General features: G+C 41.9%; 1 protein-coding gene across 2 annotated transcripts in view; it reads left to right on the top strand.

The window, feature by feature from the left end:
* Nucleotides 1-20,559, top strand: part of MARCHF11 (membrane associated ring-CH-type finger 11) — a 114,604-nt gene extending 94,045 nt beyond the window's left edge. For both annotated transcript variants that reach the window (XM_086362489.1, XM_086362488.1), the window contains one exon: nucleotides 19,911-20,559. In XM_086362489.1, the coding sequence (XP_086218615.1) occupies nucleotides 19,911-19,991 (81 nt within the window). In that variant the 3' untranslated portion in view covers nucleotides 19,992-20,559. The remainder of the gene's footprint in view (nucleotides 1-19,910) is intronic.
* The last annotated feature ends 1,300 nt before the right edge of the window (nucleotides 20,560-21,859 follow it).

Genomic DNA, 21,859 nt, shown 5'->3' with positions numbered 1-21,859 from the left:
CCAGTGCCCTTTTTCATTTCACTTCCTGTGCAGAAACGTCCCCTCTCCAGTGCTGATGTATATCTTCGAGATCTTTTTCACCGTTTCCTTTTTTTGACATGGTGATCAGTAGTTTGGATTGTATTTAACGCCATTAGAGTGGTTTTCTTAAAATCCATTCTATGACCATCTCCCTGGAGAAGGAAATGGCAGCCCACTCCAGTTCTTGCCTGGAGAATCCCATGGACTGTAGCCCACCGGGCTCTTCTCTCCATGGGGTCGCAAAGAGTCAGACACGACTGAGTAACTGAGCGCATGACTATCTAGGTTTGTGGGACAAGTTTGTCTAAGAAAGTGGGAGTGGCCACTCCGGACCTTGCTCCTATGCGGCTTGTCCTGTCTGGCGTCTCTCAGGGACATCAGGATTGCCATGTGCAGCTTTCAAGAGCAGGACAGTGTAAATTCCATCCTATAATTTATCTCATTATTTCAAAAGCATCCTGCAAGGTAGTTCTGGTTCCTGCTCATTACATCTGTGTGTGTGTGTGTGTGTGTGTGTGTGTGTGTGTGTGAGTACGTCCTCTGTTCTGTATGCTTGTACTTGAATTTGAGAAATAGAATAATCAGGAGAGTCAGCAATAACAGAATCGGGACGTTAGCCACAGAGCCATGCGACAAAGGGAAGCAATTTTTCTTAAAGCAATTTCTGGGAGTGTTTACTAGGTGAGAAAAAGAGATTGAGAAGTGAAAGCCTTTCAGTATTAACAGTGTAATAGGTGTAGAAGAAAGTGACCCCAGAGCTCCTGGATGTGCTGGAGAAGGTGGGGGTCTTGGGAGGCAGTGATCTGGATCACCCCTGCTGGATTTTGCTTTCCAAGATCTTCAGAGCAGATCCAGTATTTCAGTATTGTATTCAAAAATAACCCCAGACACACTAGAATAAGGATCAGATCAAGGTGCCTTCTTCTTTCTGTATCAATTATAGTCAATACTGAACAGTGCTTCTTCTCCAGAAATTTCATGCTGTCCATATAAGGTTTTCCTAAGTTTCAAGTCCATTTTTTTTGATCTATATAAATTTTTGTATCTATCATGGCCCTTTTCAAAATCTGTTTTTCATAGTTGACAATATATCTAGCTAAAGCTACTCAGGAAAATGCAAGAAAACTATTTAGAGTTACCAGTTGATAACTTTTATTCACATTTCATTCTAGAACTTTGGAAGAACAAATAAATACAACAGATTCCTATGGTCTTGGATTGACCTGTATTTACTGTTTAAAAGGCACAGTAATTCTCTTTAAAAGGCACAAATTCTCTTGCTTTTGACATTGCTTCACTTCTCTATTTTTTTTTCCTTCAGGCGGAACAGCTAAAAGTAACACAGGATTTAACATTTGATTGATGGGAAGTGTAAAATGCAAATTTTCAATTTTTTTATATTATATGAGGAAAGATGTAGAAGTTTGACAGAAACTTTCAGGATATTCAGAGTCTTGGTTACAAGGAATGAATCCTTGCCCTGGAGGATGACCAGTGTATATTTCATGGCAGGGTTGTTTTCCCGTAAAATGATGCTTCTAGGTCATCTTCCTTCCTGTAGCTGGATTTCAACACATACAACCTAATTACATAAGTGAAGCATAATTGAGAAAGTGAATCAACTAAGGGAAGAAAATCCTAATGCATATTTATATCTCTGAACAAAATATAAGTGACGTTGAAACCATCCCATTTAAAATTTTCCATGCTTTCTGGCACTTCCCAGCATGATTCAGAAGTTGACAATATTTCTTAGAGTATTTTAGGTGAAAAACACATTTACTGGAGGAAATTGGTATTGGAATTGAAACATGCCACAGCAGAAAAAAAATGGGTTTACTGAAGAGCACCCCCTTCCCCGTTCTTACCTTGTCACATGTGATCATCACGAAACAGAGGTGCAACTGTTGGTGAGGTTTGTAAAATGTGCAGCCCCTGGGTTGTGATAGAGAGACAGAATTTTCTTCTTTAAAAAAAAAATGTATTTGAGTTGATTTGAGTTGATTAAGTACAGTTGATTTACAATGTTGTGTTAGTTTCAGGTATACACCAAAGTGAATCAGTTATACAGATACATATGTCCCCCTTTCTTTAGCTTTTTTTCCCATTTGGTCATTACAGAGTATTGATTTGAGTTCCCCGTGCTATACAGTAGGTCCTTGTTACTGATCTATTTTATATATAGCAGTGTGTACATGCTGAAAGACAGCATTTTCTTAAGCTGTAGAATATGTATGGGTAAATATAGAATTTGTCAAACACTCAGTTTCACCACACTCCTAGGGCCAGTGAGGTCCTGCACAGAGCAGGTGTGGATGTCCGCCAGGATCACCTCTTGCCCGGTCCTCCCAGCCGAGAGCCTGGACCACAGAGCCCAGTTTGACCTGAAGTGGGGCATCTCCACCCGAAGAGGCTTTCTCTGTGGGACATGGGGACCACTTCTCTTCTTCTCTTCTGCCCAAACGACAGCCCCGACTCATTCAAACTTGCCAGTGACTTTGATCATGAGATTTCAGATGCACGTGAAGTAGATTTTTTCGGGGGGAGACAGTCCACCCTGTCCCACCCCAGTCACCACCACCACCACCACCACCAAATCTGGGATCTGAATCACTGGAATCACCTGGGAAAACAGAGCTTAGACTGCCAGTAGGTCCACACGGAGCCTTGGGGAGAGGACGGGGATGTGAAAGCTACTTGTGTGCCCTGCTTGGCGCTCTGGGTTGCAGTGGATGGTGGGGGTTGTGGTTGCCTTTGTGTCACGCCTATTTTCATAGGAAGCACGGATGTGGGTGCATCTGCGTGAATCATAAGATGTGAAAAGGAAAGAAGCTCAGCTTAAAAAGTGTTTGGCAAAATAACTAGAAAAGTCAATTAGCCCAGTGCTTCCTTTTTGAGTCTTCCTATTACAGTTTTCCCTCTAGACAGGAGAAGACCAGTCAGCCACCTCGGCTCCGTTTCCTTCTTCTGTTTCCTGGTCTATAACTGGACTGGGGACCAACATCCCTCCAGCATCTCAGTTTGGCTACCTGGGAGACCTCGGCCCAGCTGCTGACTTAGGACAGACAGAAGCCTTCTTCTCCAGCCCGGAGCTCCTCTGGATTTCTCTTCAAACATCTCCCCAGGGGAAGACTGGGCTGGGAGGTTGGCCACGCTGGCTGGTCCGTTACCCTTGCAGCCAGGGCTGTTAACCAGATTTGAATGCTCTCCTGGTTCATTTAGAATTATTTCTTAGGGCAGAATTCCTTTACAAGCCCAGAAGAACTGCCCCAGAGACAATTTTTCCTGATTTCAGAATATCTTGGTGTGCTTCATGCCCCCAGGAAATGCCCCAACTTCACTTAAAATCTAGCCAGACCCCTTGGAAGGAGAGGCAGAGTGGCCTCTTGTAATTCAACATCATTAGGGAAAGAACAGCTCTTTACCCTTTATATGCTGTGAGAAGAAAGCTGTTATTATCTCTTTACTCTGGAGGTACAAATTATAGGCTTGTCTATGCCTTAATCATACTGATGTTTACCAGTTTTTCCAAAGATTACTATCATAGTTGGTTATTAGTGGTACTGCTGCCTTTAAAACCCCAGGGAAGAAAGCAGAAGGGATCTTGCTTTTGCTCCTTTTACCCTCAGGGCTGTGCTGAAACGGTCTCTCAAAGTAAATTCACTCTTCAGCCCTCCTCCTGGCAGAGAAAACCCAACCCCAAACCTTCCCCTCCTGTGACTGGGTACAGTTCAAGTTTTTTTTTGGCGAAACATGGACATGATTAGCTGAGCAGCAGACCAAATATATTGTTGTTGGTGACTTTGTTTCCTCCTTAGGAAAAAGTGTGAATCTTTCAACTTCTTTCAATTGGTGGCTCAGATGGTAAAGAATCTGCCCACAGTGCAGGAGATGCTGTTTTGATCCCTGGGTCAGGAGGATCCCCTGGAGAAGGAAATGGCAACCCACTCCCATATTCTTGCCTGGAGAAGCCCATGGACAGAGGAGCCTGGAGGGCTGCAGTCAGACACAAAGTCACAAAGAGTCAGACACAACTGTGCCACTAGGCACACATGAAATTGGGGGCGGTTTAGCCAAACAAGTATTAGTCATCTATTGGGCCAACATTAATTGGGTATTTATCGTGTCCCAAGCCTGGAGCACAGGCTAGAGATACAATTAGTTCGGAGTCTGCTGCCTGTTTTTACCATCCAAGATCTAAGAATGATTTTTACGTTTTGAAATGGTTGAATAAACATTAAAAGAATATTATTTCATCACATATGGAAATTATGTCAAATATAAATTTCCGTGGCCATAAAAAATGTTCTGTTGGAACCCGGTCCTATCCATTCATTGATGTGTTATCAATGAGTGGTTGCAGCCTCAACAAAGAGGGACTGTGATATCTATGTAACCTATAGTACTTACAGTCTGGCCCTTTGCAGAAGAGCTTTTGGACTATAGCATCCTCTCTGCTCTCCAGCTACTGGCGAGAGACAGTCAGAGAAATGAGCAATTAAGATACAACATGGAAAGTGCCAGGAGAGAAATATATGTGAGAGCAGATGGGGGAAAGGTAATCATCCTTAGGGTTGAAAATTTGAGCTGGGGGTTTATATCTGGTAGTTGAAACCAGCATCTGCAAGGGAAGTGATTCAGGAGAGATGAGCAGCATTTTGAAGAAGACAGACACAGAGCAAGCAGAGAGCTGAGCATGGCCAGAGAAGGAGAGAGTGGGGTCGGCTGAGGTGAGGAAGGGACTTGGGGGCGGAGGAGCAAGCGGCTGACAGTGCCAGATGCTTTATCAAGAGTAGGTGAAATCAAGCCAAAATGCATCACTGGGTTTGGCAGTGTGGGGGTTGGCTGGATAGAAACGGATTGCAGAGAATGGCTGGGATAGGCAGAAGGGGCTCAGGATGTAAGTTTATAAATCATGTTTGAAAAAGAGCACAGTCAAATGAGGGTAGAATCTAGAGATGGGGGTGTAGAATTGAGAAAAGTTACGCTTGTTTTCATGGCGGAGTGAGGTTTGAGCAAATGTTGAGAAGACAGACTTAGAAGGAATCAGAAGGCAGATTGAAGATCCAGGGGGGTGGGACAGCTGGATGCCCTTGAGGTGCAGAGATGGAACTCAGCACTCAGGAGAGGGGTCTGTCTTGCACAGGAAGGGTCCTCCCAACCCTGAAATGGGCAGGCGGGGGAGGAGAGGGTGGACATGGCTGTAAATGCCTCATGCGCTGCTCTGGGAGAGTAAACAGAGGGACCTCCTTGCAAAAGATCTGTTGCTCAGGCAGTAGGTGGATATGTGTTCAGTCTCTCAGTCATGTCCAACTCTTTGCGACCCCATGGACTGTAGCCCTCCAGGCTCCCCTGTCCATGGAATTCTCCAGGCAAGAATACTGGAGTGGGTTGCTGTTTCCTCCTCCAGGGGATCTTCCCAACCCAGGGATTGAATCTGCCTCTCCTACATCTCCTGCTTGGTAGTAGGTCATGTGGTCCTCTGCTGAGGTGGAGAAGGCACTGTGTGGGTAGAGGAGTCTGTCGAGAGCATAAGTGATGGTCAGCTGCAGAGAGCTCTGGGGAGAGGAGGCTAAGCCAGGAGACAAGAGGAACCACAGGACATGGCTGACTGCCCTCCTGAGGCTGGGCCAGGGGTGCCCCAGTCTACAGGGCCAGGAGGCTGCATGTTTTTACCCATTAGGGCTGAGGAGTGAGTGCAGAGGGGTGAAATAGTGAGGCTAGGCTAGGATGAGGCTTTATATCCAGAGTTGCTGGAATACCAGCAAGGACAAAGATCAACCTTGTCCTTCACCTTGAGAGGTGGAGAGTAATTACAGGATGGGATTGCTTTCTCAGAGACTGGGGAAGGAACCAAAGCCAGAAAGGAGCTGACCAATTGGAGGAAGATTGCCCAGTAGAGGGGCTTGAAGTCATAAGGAAGCAGAATAGGGTGCATTCATTGAAATGAAGTAGCTCAGTTGATAAAGAATCATCCTGCAATGCAGAAGACTCGGGTTCGATTTCTGGGTCGGGAAGATCCCCTGGAGAAGGAAATGGCAACCCATTCCAGTATTCTTGCCTGGAGGATCCCATGCACAGAGAAACTTGGCAGGCTGCAGTCCATGAGATCGCAAGAGTCGGACATGACTTAGTGACTAAACCACCACCACCTTTAAAATGAAGAAAGTGGATGAGTGAGAAGCCCTGGAGGCGGTGGTTGCCAGCAAAGCTGGGAGAGTGTCAGGGCTTGTGGTTGGACCAGTTTCTGGAAGGGAGAGGCCTGAGCTGAAGTGAAGGAGGGACAGCAGAGGGTAAGAGTTACACAAGTCAGGTCACGGTCAAGTCATCCACATGGACAAGAAGGGGGTGGCTGTCTGGGGCTGCAGAGATCCAGGAGCCAGGGAACCAGTCATCCGAGATTATTGGGAGCAGCTGAGGGGTCAGGAGGGGACATCCCTTGTGGTTTCATTCTGTATGTGAGCATGCACACGTGTGTGTGTGTCTCTCTCTCCAACTTGACTGTTGTCCACAAGAGCGGTTGTGTGATTTCTAAACACATGAGGCTTGGAACAATTACAGCAACTTTGGAGAGAGCTGAATATATCCCTAGGCTATTCTAAAATGAGGTTATTAAAGAGGCCAACTGAACTTGGACACTGGAAGTTTTCCTTGGAAGAGAAAGCAAAGGCGCCCGTGGTAATGGGAACGATGACGAGAAGCAGCTCCCTTAGTTTCAGAACCTAGAGATGGTTCATCAGAACTGGCACCCAGTCTTTGGGGACCTCCTGACTTCAGACTATTTTGCAACAAAGAACTTTCTCATCAAGGAGAGTGTGAATGTGATTCTTCTAAACGATGTTCCTACTTGGAACACAAGTAGGTGTCCTGACAGGGTTCCTCTGGGGTCAGGAAGAACCACAGAGATGAGTGCATTTCCAAACATGTTGAAAGAAGGTTTTCAAAACAAATCTCCAGTGATGGCTAAGATTATGTTTACTCTGATCCAAGCAGCATTCTAAGCACTTACCCTCGGTTTTCACACTCAATCTTCATAACAGTCCTATGGGGTGCAGGTACTCTTTTCATCTCAGAGGTGAGAAAACTAAGGCACCATTAACTAGTTTCCAGAGGCCATGCAGATTAGAAGAGGGACCCAAGATTGTGGCTCCAGAGCCTGTTACAGGCTGAGCTTGACTTGGTAATTTATAAAATGTTCCTGTCTATTCAATAAACTGAAACTACTTCTTTAGTTACTGTCTCAAACACCTAAGGTATGATACCAGAAATAAATATTTCTTTTAACACTAGTTTTAGATCGGAAATGGAGAAAAAAACTTCCCTAAAAATTCCAAAGTAATTAGCTATTTTGTGACTCTTTTATTTATTGTTAATTAATAGAACAAAAAATATACAGAAACATATTAAAGATAAAATTTAATATTACCATACCAAAATCCATTTCTCTCTCCATTGTTTTAAGTGAAGCAATTTCTTGATAAGAATTATTTATGTAAAGAATCACATCTCAACCTTGAATTTTCTTGCTAGATCACAGGATAGTATATTAAGGAAGCCTAAGGTCTGAGCCGGAGAAGGCAATGGCACCCCACTCCAGTACTCTTGCCTGGAAAATCCCATGGACGGAGGAGCCTGGTGGGCTGCAGTCCATGGGGTTGCTATGAGTTGGACACGACTGAGTGACTTCACTTTCACTTTTCACTTTCATGCATTGGAGAAGGAAATGGCAACCCACTCCAGAATTCTTGCCTGGAGAATCCCAGGGACGGGGGAGCCTGGTGGGCTGCTGTCTATGGGGTTGCACAGAGTCGGACACGACTGAAGCGACTTAGCAGCAAGATCTAAGCAACAGCAAGATCTAAGCATTTTTATATTCAGGTTAAAAATTCTAATTAACATCAATTCAAATATATCAAATTTAATTGATATTCTCAACTACAAAATACTACTGATGTTATGAGGATGAAGTCAAAGAGTTATACATTTTACTTATGCTGAGACGACAGCTTCTGTTTGGAATATTTACCCACAGTCTGTGTGATTTAAGAGGAATGAAAAGCAAAGTCAACAAAACTGAACTAGCCTATGTCAGGTCCAAAGATAAACAGGTTTTAATTAGATATTTCAATTAAAACTTCTAAAATATTGTTCTTACCCCATGAAATGAAACAATCAATACATGTGTTGCTTACCCTTAAGGTAAATAAAATCATAATCTGCAAGTTTGCAGTAGACAGTTTATCCATTGGAGATGGAAGGGAAATTTGCATATACATATTTCAGCTTGCCACTAAGAAAAGTCTACTAAGCCTCCTTCTCAGTACTGGCTTTGGTCCAGAGTGTGGGAAACAAATGGAAATCTACCAAGGTAGATCCTGAATCCTTAAAGAATTAATTCACAGAAGATAGACATCTATCTTTAAACCAGATGCTGTAACATTGAGGTTTGCAGAGTTATTTATTAATATTTTAATAAATATTAATTTATAAAAAATATTAATATTTTAATAAATATTAATAGTGAAGGTCACTACAGTCCTCCCATCCCCTACCCGGATGCGGCCATGCACACTTTAGGATAAAGGTCAGAGGAGAGCTGACCATCGCAGCCTCTTGTGTTACTGAAGAAAGATTTTGACTGCCTAGTCATAGTCAGGTAATATTCCTTGGGTCAGAGACACACTTGTGAGGACAAGCTTTGGCCAGGGATGGCTCCTGAAATCTGAGTTCTTGCAGAGGAGTATACTGAATCAGCCTTCAAGGGTCTAGCTCTGATTCTGGCTTTGAATGTAACTGTGGCCCATTGGTCAAGCTATGTCACTTCTCTGGGCTTCAGAGACTTCATCTCTGCATATGAACAGGTTGGGTTAAATCATACCCAGTATTTCCTAATTTTTAAATTGAGTTACCATGTTTGTCCACTTCATATGTCTGTGACGCCAGGTGTTCCATCTGTCCATGATTTGAAGGACAGAATTGGAGTTGCACTCAACTGAAATTAAACCAATTCTAACCCATGCTTCCAGTTACTCTGTGTGTCTGTGTGCTCAGGCACTCAGTTGTGTTCGACTGTTTGTGACCCCGTGGACTGTAGCCTCTCTGTCCATGGGATTATCCCAGCAAGAATACTGGAATGGGTTGCCGTTTCCTTCTCCAGGAGATCTTCCTGACCCAGGAATTGAATCCTGAGTCTCCTGGGTCTCCTGCATTGTTAGGTGGATTCTTTACCATCTGGGAAGCCCAGGGGAACTCTAGGATACCTGTATTATATATTTAAAAAAGTATTGGACTCATTCCTTTATGTCTTTTATTGAAATAATAATATCCACAGATCTTTTTTTCCTCGAGCCCTGTTGGGTGGAAACTTAGATAATATAATCCTTTTTTAAAAAAAAATTTGCATACTGTGTATTTTATAATGTATAACAAGTTTGCAGCTTTTGAGGAATATTCTGTGAATATGCCTATGGTAGATTTGTGCTCCAGGGCTGGTGATTGAAAGAGCAGAAGAATCTCCTTTCTACAAAGGAAGAAAAAAATCATTAAAATAATTAATTGATGGATGGATTTCTGAACAGAGCAAGAGGTCAGAAAAAATGGCCAGCATTTTTTGAATTCTCCTGTTTTATCTGGAAATAGAAGAGAATATCCACTTCTGAATCTTAGGCTTTTTGGTCTGGTGCAGGCATTTGTAACTATATCATTCATGATTGTTTAACTCAAGTAAACATTTGATGACCAGGCCAACAAGATAGAGGGGGAGGCTGCTACAATTTACTGAGGCTAAAACAAGCCCTTGTAAAGAATTTTCCCTCTTCTACTTCTGGCAGGCTGTGTGTGTGTGTGTGTGTGTGTGTGTGTGTGTGTTTATTTTGAAAGGGGTGGGGCAAAACCCACTGTTATGAAATAAAGGCCCACATTTTTAAACCTTTTCATTTCTAGTCTTGGAATACACGTTTCAGTTTGTCTTTGGTATCTCCAGGTATTACTCTAAATTTTGAAAGAACTGTACTGGAGACATTTTGTGTTTTAACAACACTGTTGCACCCAGATGAAGTCAGTCTTATCATCTTTTAGATTCCAGAGACAGTTACTCTTCTCTTTCTCACTCCCTCTCATTTAGCAAAGATTTATTGAGTTCCTACTATGTATCAGCAATTGAAGTAGGATTAGGATTCCTGTCCTCAGAGAGTACATGGCTGATTGGGGTCACAGACAGAAGGTTCTCTGTTCTGTGGTTTTATCTGAGATTTGTTAAGAAGACAGAATTAGCAGAATTCAGGGCAAGAGGATAGACTACCTAGGTGATCATTGGGTTTTAGCTGAACTGATTTGAGGGGATGGTCATTAGCTGAAATGAGGATGGTAGGTTGAGAAGCAAATCCACATTATGTCAGGACCTTCTAGAAAAGGGAGGGCTTCCCTCACCACCAAGTAGTGAGAAGTGACACTTCATGTTCAAGTTTGCCTTTGTGTCTTGTTCTGTTCCCAGGGAGTGTAGTCATCAGCATTGAAGGGGCAGCATGAATGTGCACTTGGCATCCAGGCTGGTGACACAGATTTCATTGAGTGGAGAGGAAGGTGTAGAGGGTGACAATGTGGTAAAACAAATGCTGCAAACTTCCTTTTGTGTGCTCTCAGAGGTGCAGTCACTTAGGGTCTTCACTATGATCATTTCTTCGTGGGTGCCATTCTCTACTTTGAGGATGCAGAGAATTAGATCATCCAAATTTAGATATTAGCCAGTCTCTAGTATCAAGGGTTTCCATATCGTGAGAAGTTTCTGAATAATTTGTTGTCTTTATCTCATTTCTTGCGCAGATTTTTTTGCCAGTGCTCATGATGAATCTGTTTTTGAACCGCTGAGCTTTAAACTCTCATGACCAGCCTACCATTCTCAACTTGGTTCTGGGGGTGAAGTGAAGTGAAGTCGCTCCTTCGTATCTGACTCTTTGCGACCCATGGACTATAGCTTACCAGGCTTCTCCATACCTGGGATTCTCCAGGCAAGAGTACTGGAGTGGGTTGCCATTTCCTTCTCCAGGGGATCTTCCTGACCTGACCCATCGAACTCAGGTCTCCCGCTTTGCAGGCAGACACTTTATCCTCTGAGCCACCAGGGTTCTTGGGGTAGGGGTATATCAAGATATAATAATCAACAATAGAAAAATCAACTCATCTCTAATAGATAAAAGTGCATTTATGTAATATATCTCTTTTTATTATTTGTTCTGATGGGCAACATTGCAAATTTGTATTCTTAAAAATCCCCATATGTAATCAGGACACTGTATTGATAGCTCCCAGAGGCCTAGATTTAGGGTATTAGAATGACCACTTTCTTCTGCGAACTTAGTGATTTCTGCAATTGAATATGTATTGTCTTTCAGTCTCTATGGGCTTCCCTCATAGCTCAATTGGTAAAGAATACACCTGCAATACAGGAGATCCCAGTTCGATTCCTGGGTTGGGAAGATCCCTGGAGAAGGGAAAGGCTACCCACTCCAGTATAGTGGCCTGGAGAATTCCATGGACTATACAGTCCATGGGGTTGCAAAGAGTCAGACATGACTGAATGACTTTCACTTCAATCTTTATATCTCTATTTAAGTTTTGTATTTTTGCACTTCTTTTGTTTTCCTGATTTTTGTTTTACTTTAAGCTTCATATATATTTGAGTCCAACAAAACCCATTCAGCATACATAGAAATAACTTGTGGTTATTTCTTCAAGATTCATATTAACAAGATTCAACAATGGAAGACTGACTTTAAAGTGACTACCTCTACTCTTACATCCAAATTCCCATAACTGTTGGGCGTTTAACTGTAGAGTATCTTAGGAAAATGTGAAAGAAGAATTAATGCATTTTATTACATTCTAGCAAAGATGACCTTAACAGAAAATATCTTGGGCCACTGTCTTATTTGGTTAACCCTCGTTGTTATAACCACACTCTGGTCTTCCCCAAGTTCCTCCAGGGGAATTAAGTAGTAAAACTGGGGGTACTTCATGCTGTTACTGTTGCTAAGTCACGTCAGTCATGTCCGACTCTGTGCGACCCCATAGATGGCAGCCCACCAGGCTCCCCCATCCCTGGGATTCTCTAGGCAAGAACACTGGAGTGGGTTGCCATTTCCTTCTCCAATGCATAAAAGTGAAGAGTGAAAGTGAAGTCTCTCAGTCGTGTCCAACCCTCAGCCACCCCATGGACTGCAGCCTACCAGGCTCCTCTGTCCATGGGATTTTCCAGGCAAGAGTACTGGAATGGGGTGCCATTGCCTTCTCTGGCTACTTTATGAGACTGACTCTAATTTACTCTAATCTGTTCTTCTTAAATGGAGTTAAAAGGGGCCAAAAGTCACCATTCTGCTGATGGTACACACTGACTATTCAGAATGACACAGATTATATTTACAGAGTTCAGTTATGTGGAAACTCACTGAGAAAGAGGGAGAGAAAAAGAATCTTGGCCAGGGAGAATAGTTAAATTTAATTGAGAAATCTTGGACATTTTCACAATCAAGAGAACCTTTTATGGCCAATTATCTATTGAGAGTTCTTTAGCTTTCCCAAGGGTCTCTGTGACTGACCCACACACAGGCCTTTAGGTTGTGTCATAATTAGGATTTTGCATATCTTGGGACAGCTCAGGATGGGACAGCTTACCAGACAGCACGCGCACCACTCACAGTGTTGCCTCACACTTCTCTCTCCTGGGATGGGGGCAAATGCAAAGGCTGTTTTATTGGTACTCCTAGAGATGAAATAGAGTTGGTGACACCCAAGGATATTAAAAATGGCAACTAATTATATCACTTTGCCCAAATCACAGTTTCTGGGTCTTAATTTACTCGTATTTTAAATGAGGGTATTGTAGTTTATATACCAGGTCTGTCTTGGTTTGTTTGAACTGCTATAACAAAATACCACAGCCTGAGTGGCTTAAACAATAAACGTTTATTTCTTATAGTTTTGAAGGTTGTGGGAAGTCCAAAGTCAAGTTGCTGGCTTACTCAGTCTGGCGAGGGCTCTCTTCTCCCTGTTATTATCCCACAAGGCCTTTCTTTGGTGTACACACACACACATTTGCACACAGAAAACTCACATCTCTTTCCCTTTGTATAAAGGCATTAGTCATTCTCAGGAATTATAACTCTAATTAACTCCCAAAGATCCCACCTCCAAATACCATCATGTTAAAGATTAGTGCTTCAATGTATGAATTTTGGGAGATACATTCAGTCAATAGAGTGATCTCTTTCAGTTGGTCATTATGTGACTAGAAGATACAAACATCCATTGGAAATTTACCCTGAATAGGCTTGTAGCACTCAAGGTTTGCAATTAGACAGATTTGGGCTTCAGTCTCAGAGCTTATATCATTATAACATTGGACAACTGGCTAAATCTCTCTAGGTCTCAGTTTTCTTAACAGGGAATCTAACTATTCAATAATATATCTATTTGTAGAGTTGCAGTCAAGATTACACAAGAAATGAAATAATTAGACTGGTGGTTTGGTAGTTAATATCAACATTTGTTTATAGTTGACCACAAAATTTGCAAGTCTCTGTTAATTGTAACTTACCATTTGTCTATGGCCTTCCCTGGTAGCTCATCTGGTAAAGAATCCACCTGCAATGCAGGAGACCCTGGTTCAATTCTTGTGGCAGGAAGATCCCCTGGAGAAGGGATAGGCTACCCACTCCAGTATTCTTGGGCTTCCCTGGTGGCTTGGACAGTAAAGAATCCGCCTGCAATGCGGGAGAGCTGGGTTTGATCCCTGGGTTGGGAAGATCCCTGGAGGAAGGCATGGCAACCCACTTCAGTATTCTTGCCTGGAGAATCCCCATGGACAGAGGAGCCTGACGGGCTACAGTCCATGGGATCGTAGAGAGTCAGACATGACCAAGCGAGTAAGCACAGAACAGCGTATTTGTCTATAATGAAATAAACATAGATAAATAGTGTATACATCTATGTGTGCACATAGATGCACACATTAGTCTGTGTACCTTGAGAGTCTTCCCATTATTTCTTGGTTAGTTAGCTCATTTTCTACTACCATATAAGAATTTCAACCAGCACATCACTTCCAAATTTGGGATATATTTTACTTTCATAAGCACCGTCCCCTTATTTCAATGAACCCAGAAACTATTTAAACCTTTTCTGTTGATAAAGATTATTTCATAACAAAAATGTTCCTTTGTACATCAATAAAGGGATGCTCTAATTAAATGCTGCTGCTGCTGCTAAGTCACTTCAGTTGTGTCCGACTCTGTGCAACCCCATGGACTGCAGCCTACCAGGCTCCTCCGTCCATGGGATTTTCTAGGCAAAAGTACTGGAGTGGGGTGCCATTGCCTTCTCGGTAAGTAAATGCTACTGGCACGAAAATGATAAAATAAAAAATAAACCAACCACACACACAGGGACACCTATACACATATTCTCCTCAAGTCTCAAAACTCCCAAGTTCCCATGAATCACACCTTGTTGACATCTTTGCCATTAATAATGTAGCAAGGACCATAAAATATTTAATATTTACATTTTCTAGAAATGTTCATTGTTTTTCACTTCAGAGTTAGTGACTCAGATGAAGTAAATCTAAGCTTGTTTTCCTATGACCCAAAATGTCAAGATGACAAATTCATTTTAAGGCTTATCTTGAGATGTGAGTCAGAGAGTGGCTATGGATGATGTGAAGTGATCAGTTATGAAACAAGAGGGGGCCAAGCATCAGGAGGATTCTCAACACATGAACTAGAATGAAATAATCCTTACCTCTGGATTTCAATGGTCATAGTAGTCAAATTTTCTCATGAACATTCATAAACACAAATGGTATTTGCCACAGCTTCAAATAATCTAAAGGAGAAAGAGGGAAAGTGTACATTACAAAGGACAGTCTTGCGGTGAGATGGGGTACCTCATATTTTGGTAAAATGAGAGCCTCTAGAGGGCGAGGAGCAATTCCAGACATTTATGGAGAATATGGGCTTCCCTGATAGCTCAGTTGGTAAAGAATCAGCCTGCAAAGCAGGAGACCCTGGTTTGATTTCTGGGTCAGGAAGATCTGCTGGAGAAGGGATATATACCCACTCCAGTATTCTTGGGCTTCCTTTGTGGATCAGCTGGTAAAGAATCTACTACCTGCAATGCAGGAGACCTGAGTTTGATCCCTGAATTGGGAAGATCCCCTGGAGAAGGGAAAGGCTACCCACTTCAGTATTCTGGCCTGGAGAATTCCATGGACTGTATAGACCATGGGGTCACAAAGAGTTGGACACGACTGAGTGACTTTTACTTTTCACTATGGAGAATAAAGCCAAGTCGAAACATCTCTCATAACTTAAATGCAATTAAGAAGCAGCACATGCAGGGGAAAACTTAAGAGGACTTGTCTTCATGAGAACTTCAAGTAGTTCTCCTTCTTTAAATTTAGTTCAGAACGTACTATAAAGACTGTGGGATTTCTTTCTGCTTGTTGGGTAGATTTATATATTTAGGAAAAGGCTATAGGAATATATTCCCAGAAAATGATTTACGCTCAAGTAACTGATTTGATTTCTGGTCCTTCAAAGGAAATCAACAAAAAAGACTAGGATCCTATGAAATGAGTGGATTTCCCTGGTGAAACCAGCCCCCCTCCCCATTGCTGCCCTTATCCAGAATGAACCTGTTGCAGACTGTAATGGTCTTGTGATTATTGTGAATGAATGCCCCTCACCACCCTTGTGACTTAGCTGGTAAAGAATCCACCTGCAATGTGGGAGACCTAGGTTCCATCCCCAGGTTGGGAAGATTCCCTGGAGAAGGAAAAGGCTATCCATTCCAGTATCCTGGCCTAGAGAATTCCATGGATTATAGAGTCCATAGAATTCCATGGACTATAGAGTCCATGCGACTATAGAGTCACAAAGCGTCAGATGCCACTGAACGACTTTCACTGCACCACAAAGATTCACTATTGATTTGTAATTAATAATAATGTCTTATATTTAGATAGTTACCACCCCCAAGGAAATCTGAGTGCTTTATAGTTGATTAATTTCAATCTGTCTTCATAGCATCTGGTGGAATATACAGATTAGGTATTCCAATCACATTTTTAAGGAGGAAAAACAGAATCAGAAAAGTTAAATTATTACCCGTGGAGATTTCAGAAATCTAATATTAAAGTTATCAGTTAAAATCTGGTAGTCTTGACTTATAATTCTGACTGTTTCCCCAAAACATCTGGTCATTTGGGTCAACTCTGATTGTTCCTTAGGGAAAAAAGAATCAAACAATTGAATTGCTATGATTGACAAAAGTTTACATTTCTTCTTATTATTTTAGTGGTATATAATAATTGGGTTCAAGATATTTTTGTTTATTAGACCATATGCATTTTTTAGTGGCCTATGTTAGTGTCTTTGGAATACTTTAAGTCACGTGTGTTAGACATTTATCTCCTGGTAAGGGATAAATGTTGCAAAGAGTCCTTCATAACATAGCAACTAAACAACAACAGAATGGGATGGATATAAAATTTAAATTCTGATATTAGATAGGTATGATTTTTCAAAGATGAGGTATTTCCATCACCTACCAGCAGCGTCTTCAGTTCAGTTCAGTTGCTTAGTCGTGTCCAACTCTTTGCGACCCCATGAATTGCAGCACACCTGGCCTCCCTGTCCATCACCAACTCCCGGAGTTCACTCAAACTCACGTCCATCGAGTCAGTGATGCCATCCAGCCATCTCATCCTCTGTCGCCCCTTCTCCTCCTGCCCCCAGTCCCTCCCAGCATCAGAGTCTTTTCCAATGAGTCAACTCTTCTCATGAGGTGGCCAAAGTACTGGAGTTTCAGCTTTAGCATCATTCCTTCCAAAGAAATCCCAGGACTGATCTCCCTCAGAATGGACTGGTTGGATCTCCTTGCAGTCCAAGGGACTCTCAAGAGTCTTCTCCAACACCACAGTTCAAAAGCATCAATTCTTCAGTGCTCAGCTTTCTTCACAGTCCAACTCTCACATCCATACATGACCACTGGAAAAACCATAGCCTTGACTAGATGGACCTTTGTTGGCAAAGTAATGTCTCTGCTTTTGAATATCTACCTGCTATCTAGGTTAGGCATAACTTTCCTTCCAAGGAGTAAGCATCTTTTAATTTCATGGCTGCAGTCGCCATCTGCAGTGATTTTGGAGCCCCCCCAAATAAAGTCTGACACTTGTTTCCACTGTTTCCCCATCTATTTCCCATGAAGTGATGGGACCAGATGCCGTGATCTTAGTTTTCTGAATGTTGAGCTTTAAGCCGACTTTTTCACTCTCCTCTTTCACTTTCATCAAGAGGCTTTTTAGCTCCTCTTCACTTTCTGCCACAAGGGTGGTGTCATCTGCATATCTGAGGTTATTGATATTTCTCCCAGCAATCTTGATTCCAGCTTGTGCTTCTTCCAGCCCAGCGTTTCTCATGATGTACTCTGCATGTAAGTTAAATAAGCAGGGTGACAATATACAGCCTTGATGTACTCCTTTTCCTATTTGGAACCAGTCTGTTGTTCCATGTCCAGTTCTAACTGTTGCTTCCTGACCTGCATATAGGTTTCTCAAGAGGCAGGTCAGGTGGTCTGGTATTCCCATCTCTTTCAGAATTTTCCACAGTTTATTGTGATCCACACATTCAAAGGCTTTGGCATAGTCAGTAAAGCAGAAATAGATGTCTTATTTGACCAAAAAAATCTCCCCCCAAAAAACTTGTTCCAAACACTAAACTCATTGTCTGTATGGGAGGTTATCATTCTTTCAGTCACCCATTCTTCTAGCCTTAAAAATGGGAGACTGATTTTTCCCCTTCTTGCATTTGCAATTTCTGTCAGTTTTTCCTCTGACAAGTTTCTTTCTTTGTTTCTCTGTGTTCTCCTACTGCTGACACTCTGCTCCTCACATAAATGTGGTAAACTCCTTATTTATCCCCCTTCTTCTGTTGTCTGTTCCTCAACCCATCTTAGATCAATTTTCCCAATAAATTTCCCGTTATTTTTGAAGTTATCAATTATTTGGGTACACAAAAGCATATAGAATAATACATTGAACATTCACATCCCCACCACCAAGCTTAAAAAAAGATACGAAAGGTTCAATAGAAAGCCCTCTTTGAAGCCTCTCTCCAATGTAATCCCCCTCAATGTAATGGACATTGAGATTGTTTGTGATTTTTTTTGTAAATACACACACATGTATAAAACATTTTTTACATGCTTCCTTTTTCTTATTTATGACATGAGTTTTCTAGGACATGCACCCAAGATTCTAAATGCTGGGAGGTGGTAAGATCTTCTCATTTTCAAATTTTGGTTAGATATGATTGTGTCAACTGACGCATCCTCCTTACGTGCCATATTCCTTTTTCAGAAAGACTCCATTGGCCTCACCTCCAACTTTCAATGGAATTTCACATTCCTCTAAGAGATACTCCTTCTCGCTTTTCTATCTGAAGGGACCTCTCCACCAGGGACTTGTTGTGATGGGTCACAGATTCAAAAACTTTTAGATTATGTGGTGAAATGTAAATGTGTGAAAAATGCAGGGTGTGCTGGGATCTCGGGTGGATGGTGGAGATGGAGCCGTGTATCGGGGCACCGCCTTTACAGATGGCCAGTTTGCTGTCCCCGAGGTTCCTGTGCTATCTTGTTTACTTTCCTGAGAGTCTGTCTCAGAAGTGTGTGGTCACCCGTTCACGGTATAGCATCAGAGAGCCTTCTGGAGCTCGCCGGCCTGGGTCTGAATCCCTGCTTCACTGTTGCCACCACTGTGCTCTTGAGCAATTGATCTGTAAAATGGAGAACATGCTGGTACTTGCTTCATAAGGGTGTGGTGAAAACTGAATGAAATGATATAAGTAAAGCTCTCAAAAGAAAGAAAGTGAAAATAAAAGTCACTGCATTGTGTCCGACTCTTTGTGACCCTGTGGACTATGCAGTCTGTGGAATTCTCCAGGCCAGAATACTGGAGTGGGTAACCTCTCCCTTCTCCAGGGGATCTTCCCAATCCAGGGATCGAACCCAGGTCTCCTGCTTTGCAGGCAGATTCTTTACCAGCTGAGCCACAAAGGAAGCCCAAAAGCTCTCAAGTAGACGCTTAATAAATGTTTGTTGAATTGTTGAGGGGAGGAAAAGTAGCAGAAGGTTTGCTCATACCTCCTTCGTGTCATCATTTTACCAGCTGCGGAGATGGCAGTGAGCTTGCCCTCTGTTTCACAAATCAAGTTGACAACACAGACCAAGCCCCTGACACGTTGCTTGGCTCACAGTGGGCACTCGTGAAATATATGCCGGTTGTATAAATGAACCTGATGGTTTCCTAGGGTTAGTTTTAGTCTCTCAGTGGTGTCCGACTCTTTGCAACTCAATGGACTCCATGTAGCCCACCAGGCTCCTCTGTCCATGAAATTCTCCAGGCAAGAATACTGGAGTTGGGTTGCCATTCCCTTGTCCAGAGGATCTTCCTGACCCAGGGATCAAACCCAGGTCTCCTGCATTGCAGATTCTTTATTGTCTGAGCCACCAGGGAGGCCCTGATGGTTCTCCTAAGGCAGCATAATAAATACGTAAGCATACCCTGTGCCAAAATGAAGCAAGTAATTTGTACCCAAGATGACCTTACTGTCTGCATGGCAGTAGATTCTTATTTTTGAATATTGACTACACCTGTGTAATACAGATAGTAGCTTGCCATTAGACATAATATTTGAGTAGTCAGAATACCAATTTGTTAGATGATGATGAATAACAGATAACTGACTATTTCCTTAATGTCTTACTTGGATGCAAAATAACATTCTCACCTTTTTGATGATGACCAGTCTTTTCCCCAACCCCTCAAATTTCAGGTCTCATTGTCCATGAAGGAGCTGCAGTTTACAGAGTGTTTAAGCGCTGGCGAGCTGTCAACTTACACTGGGATGTATTAAATTATGACAAAGCCACAGACATCGAAGAAAGTAGCCGGGGAGAGTCTTCCACAAGCAGGACTTTATGGTTGCCGTTGACGGCTCTGCGGAACAGGAACTTGGTCCACCCAACCCAGTTGACCTCCCCAAGGTTTCAGTGTGGCTACGTGTTATTACATCTGTTCAATCGAATGAGGGCCCATGAAGATTTGTCAGAAGATAACAGCTCGGGGGAGGTTGTGATGAGAGTGACTTCAGTGTGACAAAGCTGAGAAGGTGCGGTGTGGACCACCCTGCACATTTTGGAATGTAATTGCAATGAATGGCAAAACCATAGCACTTCTAAAAACACACATCTATGAACTTTTTAAAATTTATGCTTTTTATATGAACATTTGAATTGCAAATACATTTTTCTGAAAAAAGAGTCCTCCTGTTCTTTGCTTTCTAATTTATCACATCTTTTATAAGTTGGTACTTGAAATCATTATATGTATTATTTAACTCTACTTGGTTAAAAGAATGATAAAAGTTATACTTAAGGTCAAAACTATTTTTTCTTGCTTGTTTTAAATATATTTTTATCAAACGTTTTGCTCCATGTGTAATTTTTCAGGCATGCTACGAATGGGGAAGCATTTAGAATGCTGTGGGAAATTTCCAAAGTGCCCATCAAGGACAAAGCAAAACATCCTCTGCGATGCTCACACTGGTCCTCCTCATGCGTCCGGCTGGTAGTCAATCTAAGCGTGACTTTTTTGTGTGGGATCAATTAAGCTGTCACCAGGAATGCAAGTCTTAGGAATTATGGCTTGTTTTCTAACTTCTGAAATAGTTCAGAGAGCTTATAAAAAGATACAGATGATTGGGATAAAAATAGTCTTACAGACATACTTCAAAGATACTATAGGTTCCCCTCCAGAACTGCAATAAAGCTGATATCACAACAAAGCAAATCACTCGAATTTTTTGGTTTCCCGAGCATATGAAAGATGTTTACACTGTACTGCAGTATGTTAAGTGTGCAATAACATTAGTTCTTAAAAAAAAAAAACAAAACAATGTACTTACTTTAAAAATCTAAATAGTGCTAGCCATCATCTGAGCCTTCAAGCTATAATAATAATATCAAAGATCACTGGTCCCAGATCACCATAACAAGTATAATAATGGGAAATCTGAAATATTTCAAGAATCACCAAAATATGACACAGATACATGAAGTAAGAAAATATTAATGGAAAAATGGTGCCAATGGACTTGCTTCACACAGAGTGGCCCTAAACTTTTGATTTGTAAAACATGCAATGTCCATAAGGCACAATTAAAAAAATGAAGTGCAATAAAACGAGATATGCCTGTCCTATAGTGCAGGTTACATAGACAGGGCACCCCGCCTACTTATAACTATAAAAGCTCACCGAAATGTTGCATCTTGAACATGTAATAATAACACTGCTTCATATTTCCTAACCCTCTCATAGACCAGCCGCAATTATTTTTGTTAATTATTAGTATCTTGATTTCTGTTGAGTACCATCTTAATTAGATTTTGTTTTTGTGAGAGCTTATATACCTACTTAATCGTTTAAACACTGATTCTGTTACTTGGTTTAATGAAGTCCTGGGGAATACATTCTCCAGCAGTGAGAAGTGGTTCTCTTTTACTAGATAAGTATTTTTTGAGAGAAAAGAGGAAAAGAAAAATTAATCTCTTGACTCCCCAGGAACAGGTTGCTAAGTAGAGATACCTGGAGACTTTCCACCTTTTCCTCCTCCTCATGGAAGTAAATGGCACATTTTAACGGGTAATGGCAGAATAGACGAGGAGGCAGGCGGCCCTGCTTTCCTTGGAAACAAGATGAACAGGTAGGTCGTTTGAAGTAACT

Source organism: Bos grunniens, chromosome 20 (assembly GCF_055505025.1).
Source record: "Bos grunniens cultivar Pamir isolate PY7600 chromosome 20, Bosgru_T2T1.0, whole genome shotgun sequence".
Classification (NCBI taxonomy): Eukaryota; Metazoa; Chordata; class Mammalia; order Artiodactyla; family Bovidae; genus Bos; species Bos grunniens.
The sequence above is the reverse complement of the archived record's forward strand: the minus strand, read 5'-3'. Positions and strand labels throughout refer to the sequence as shown.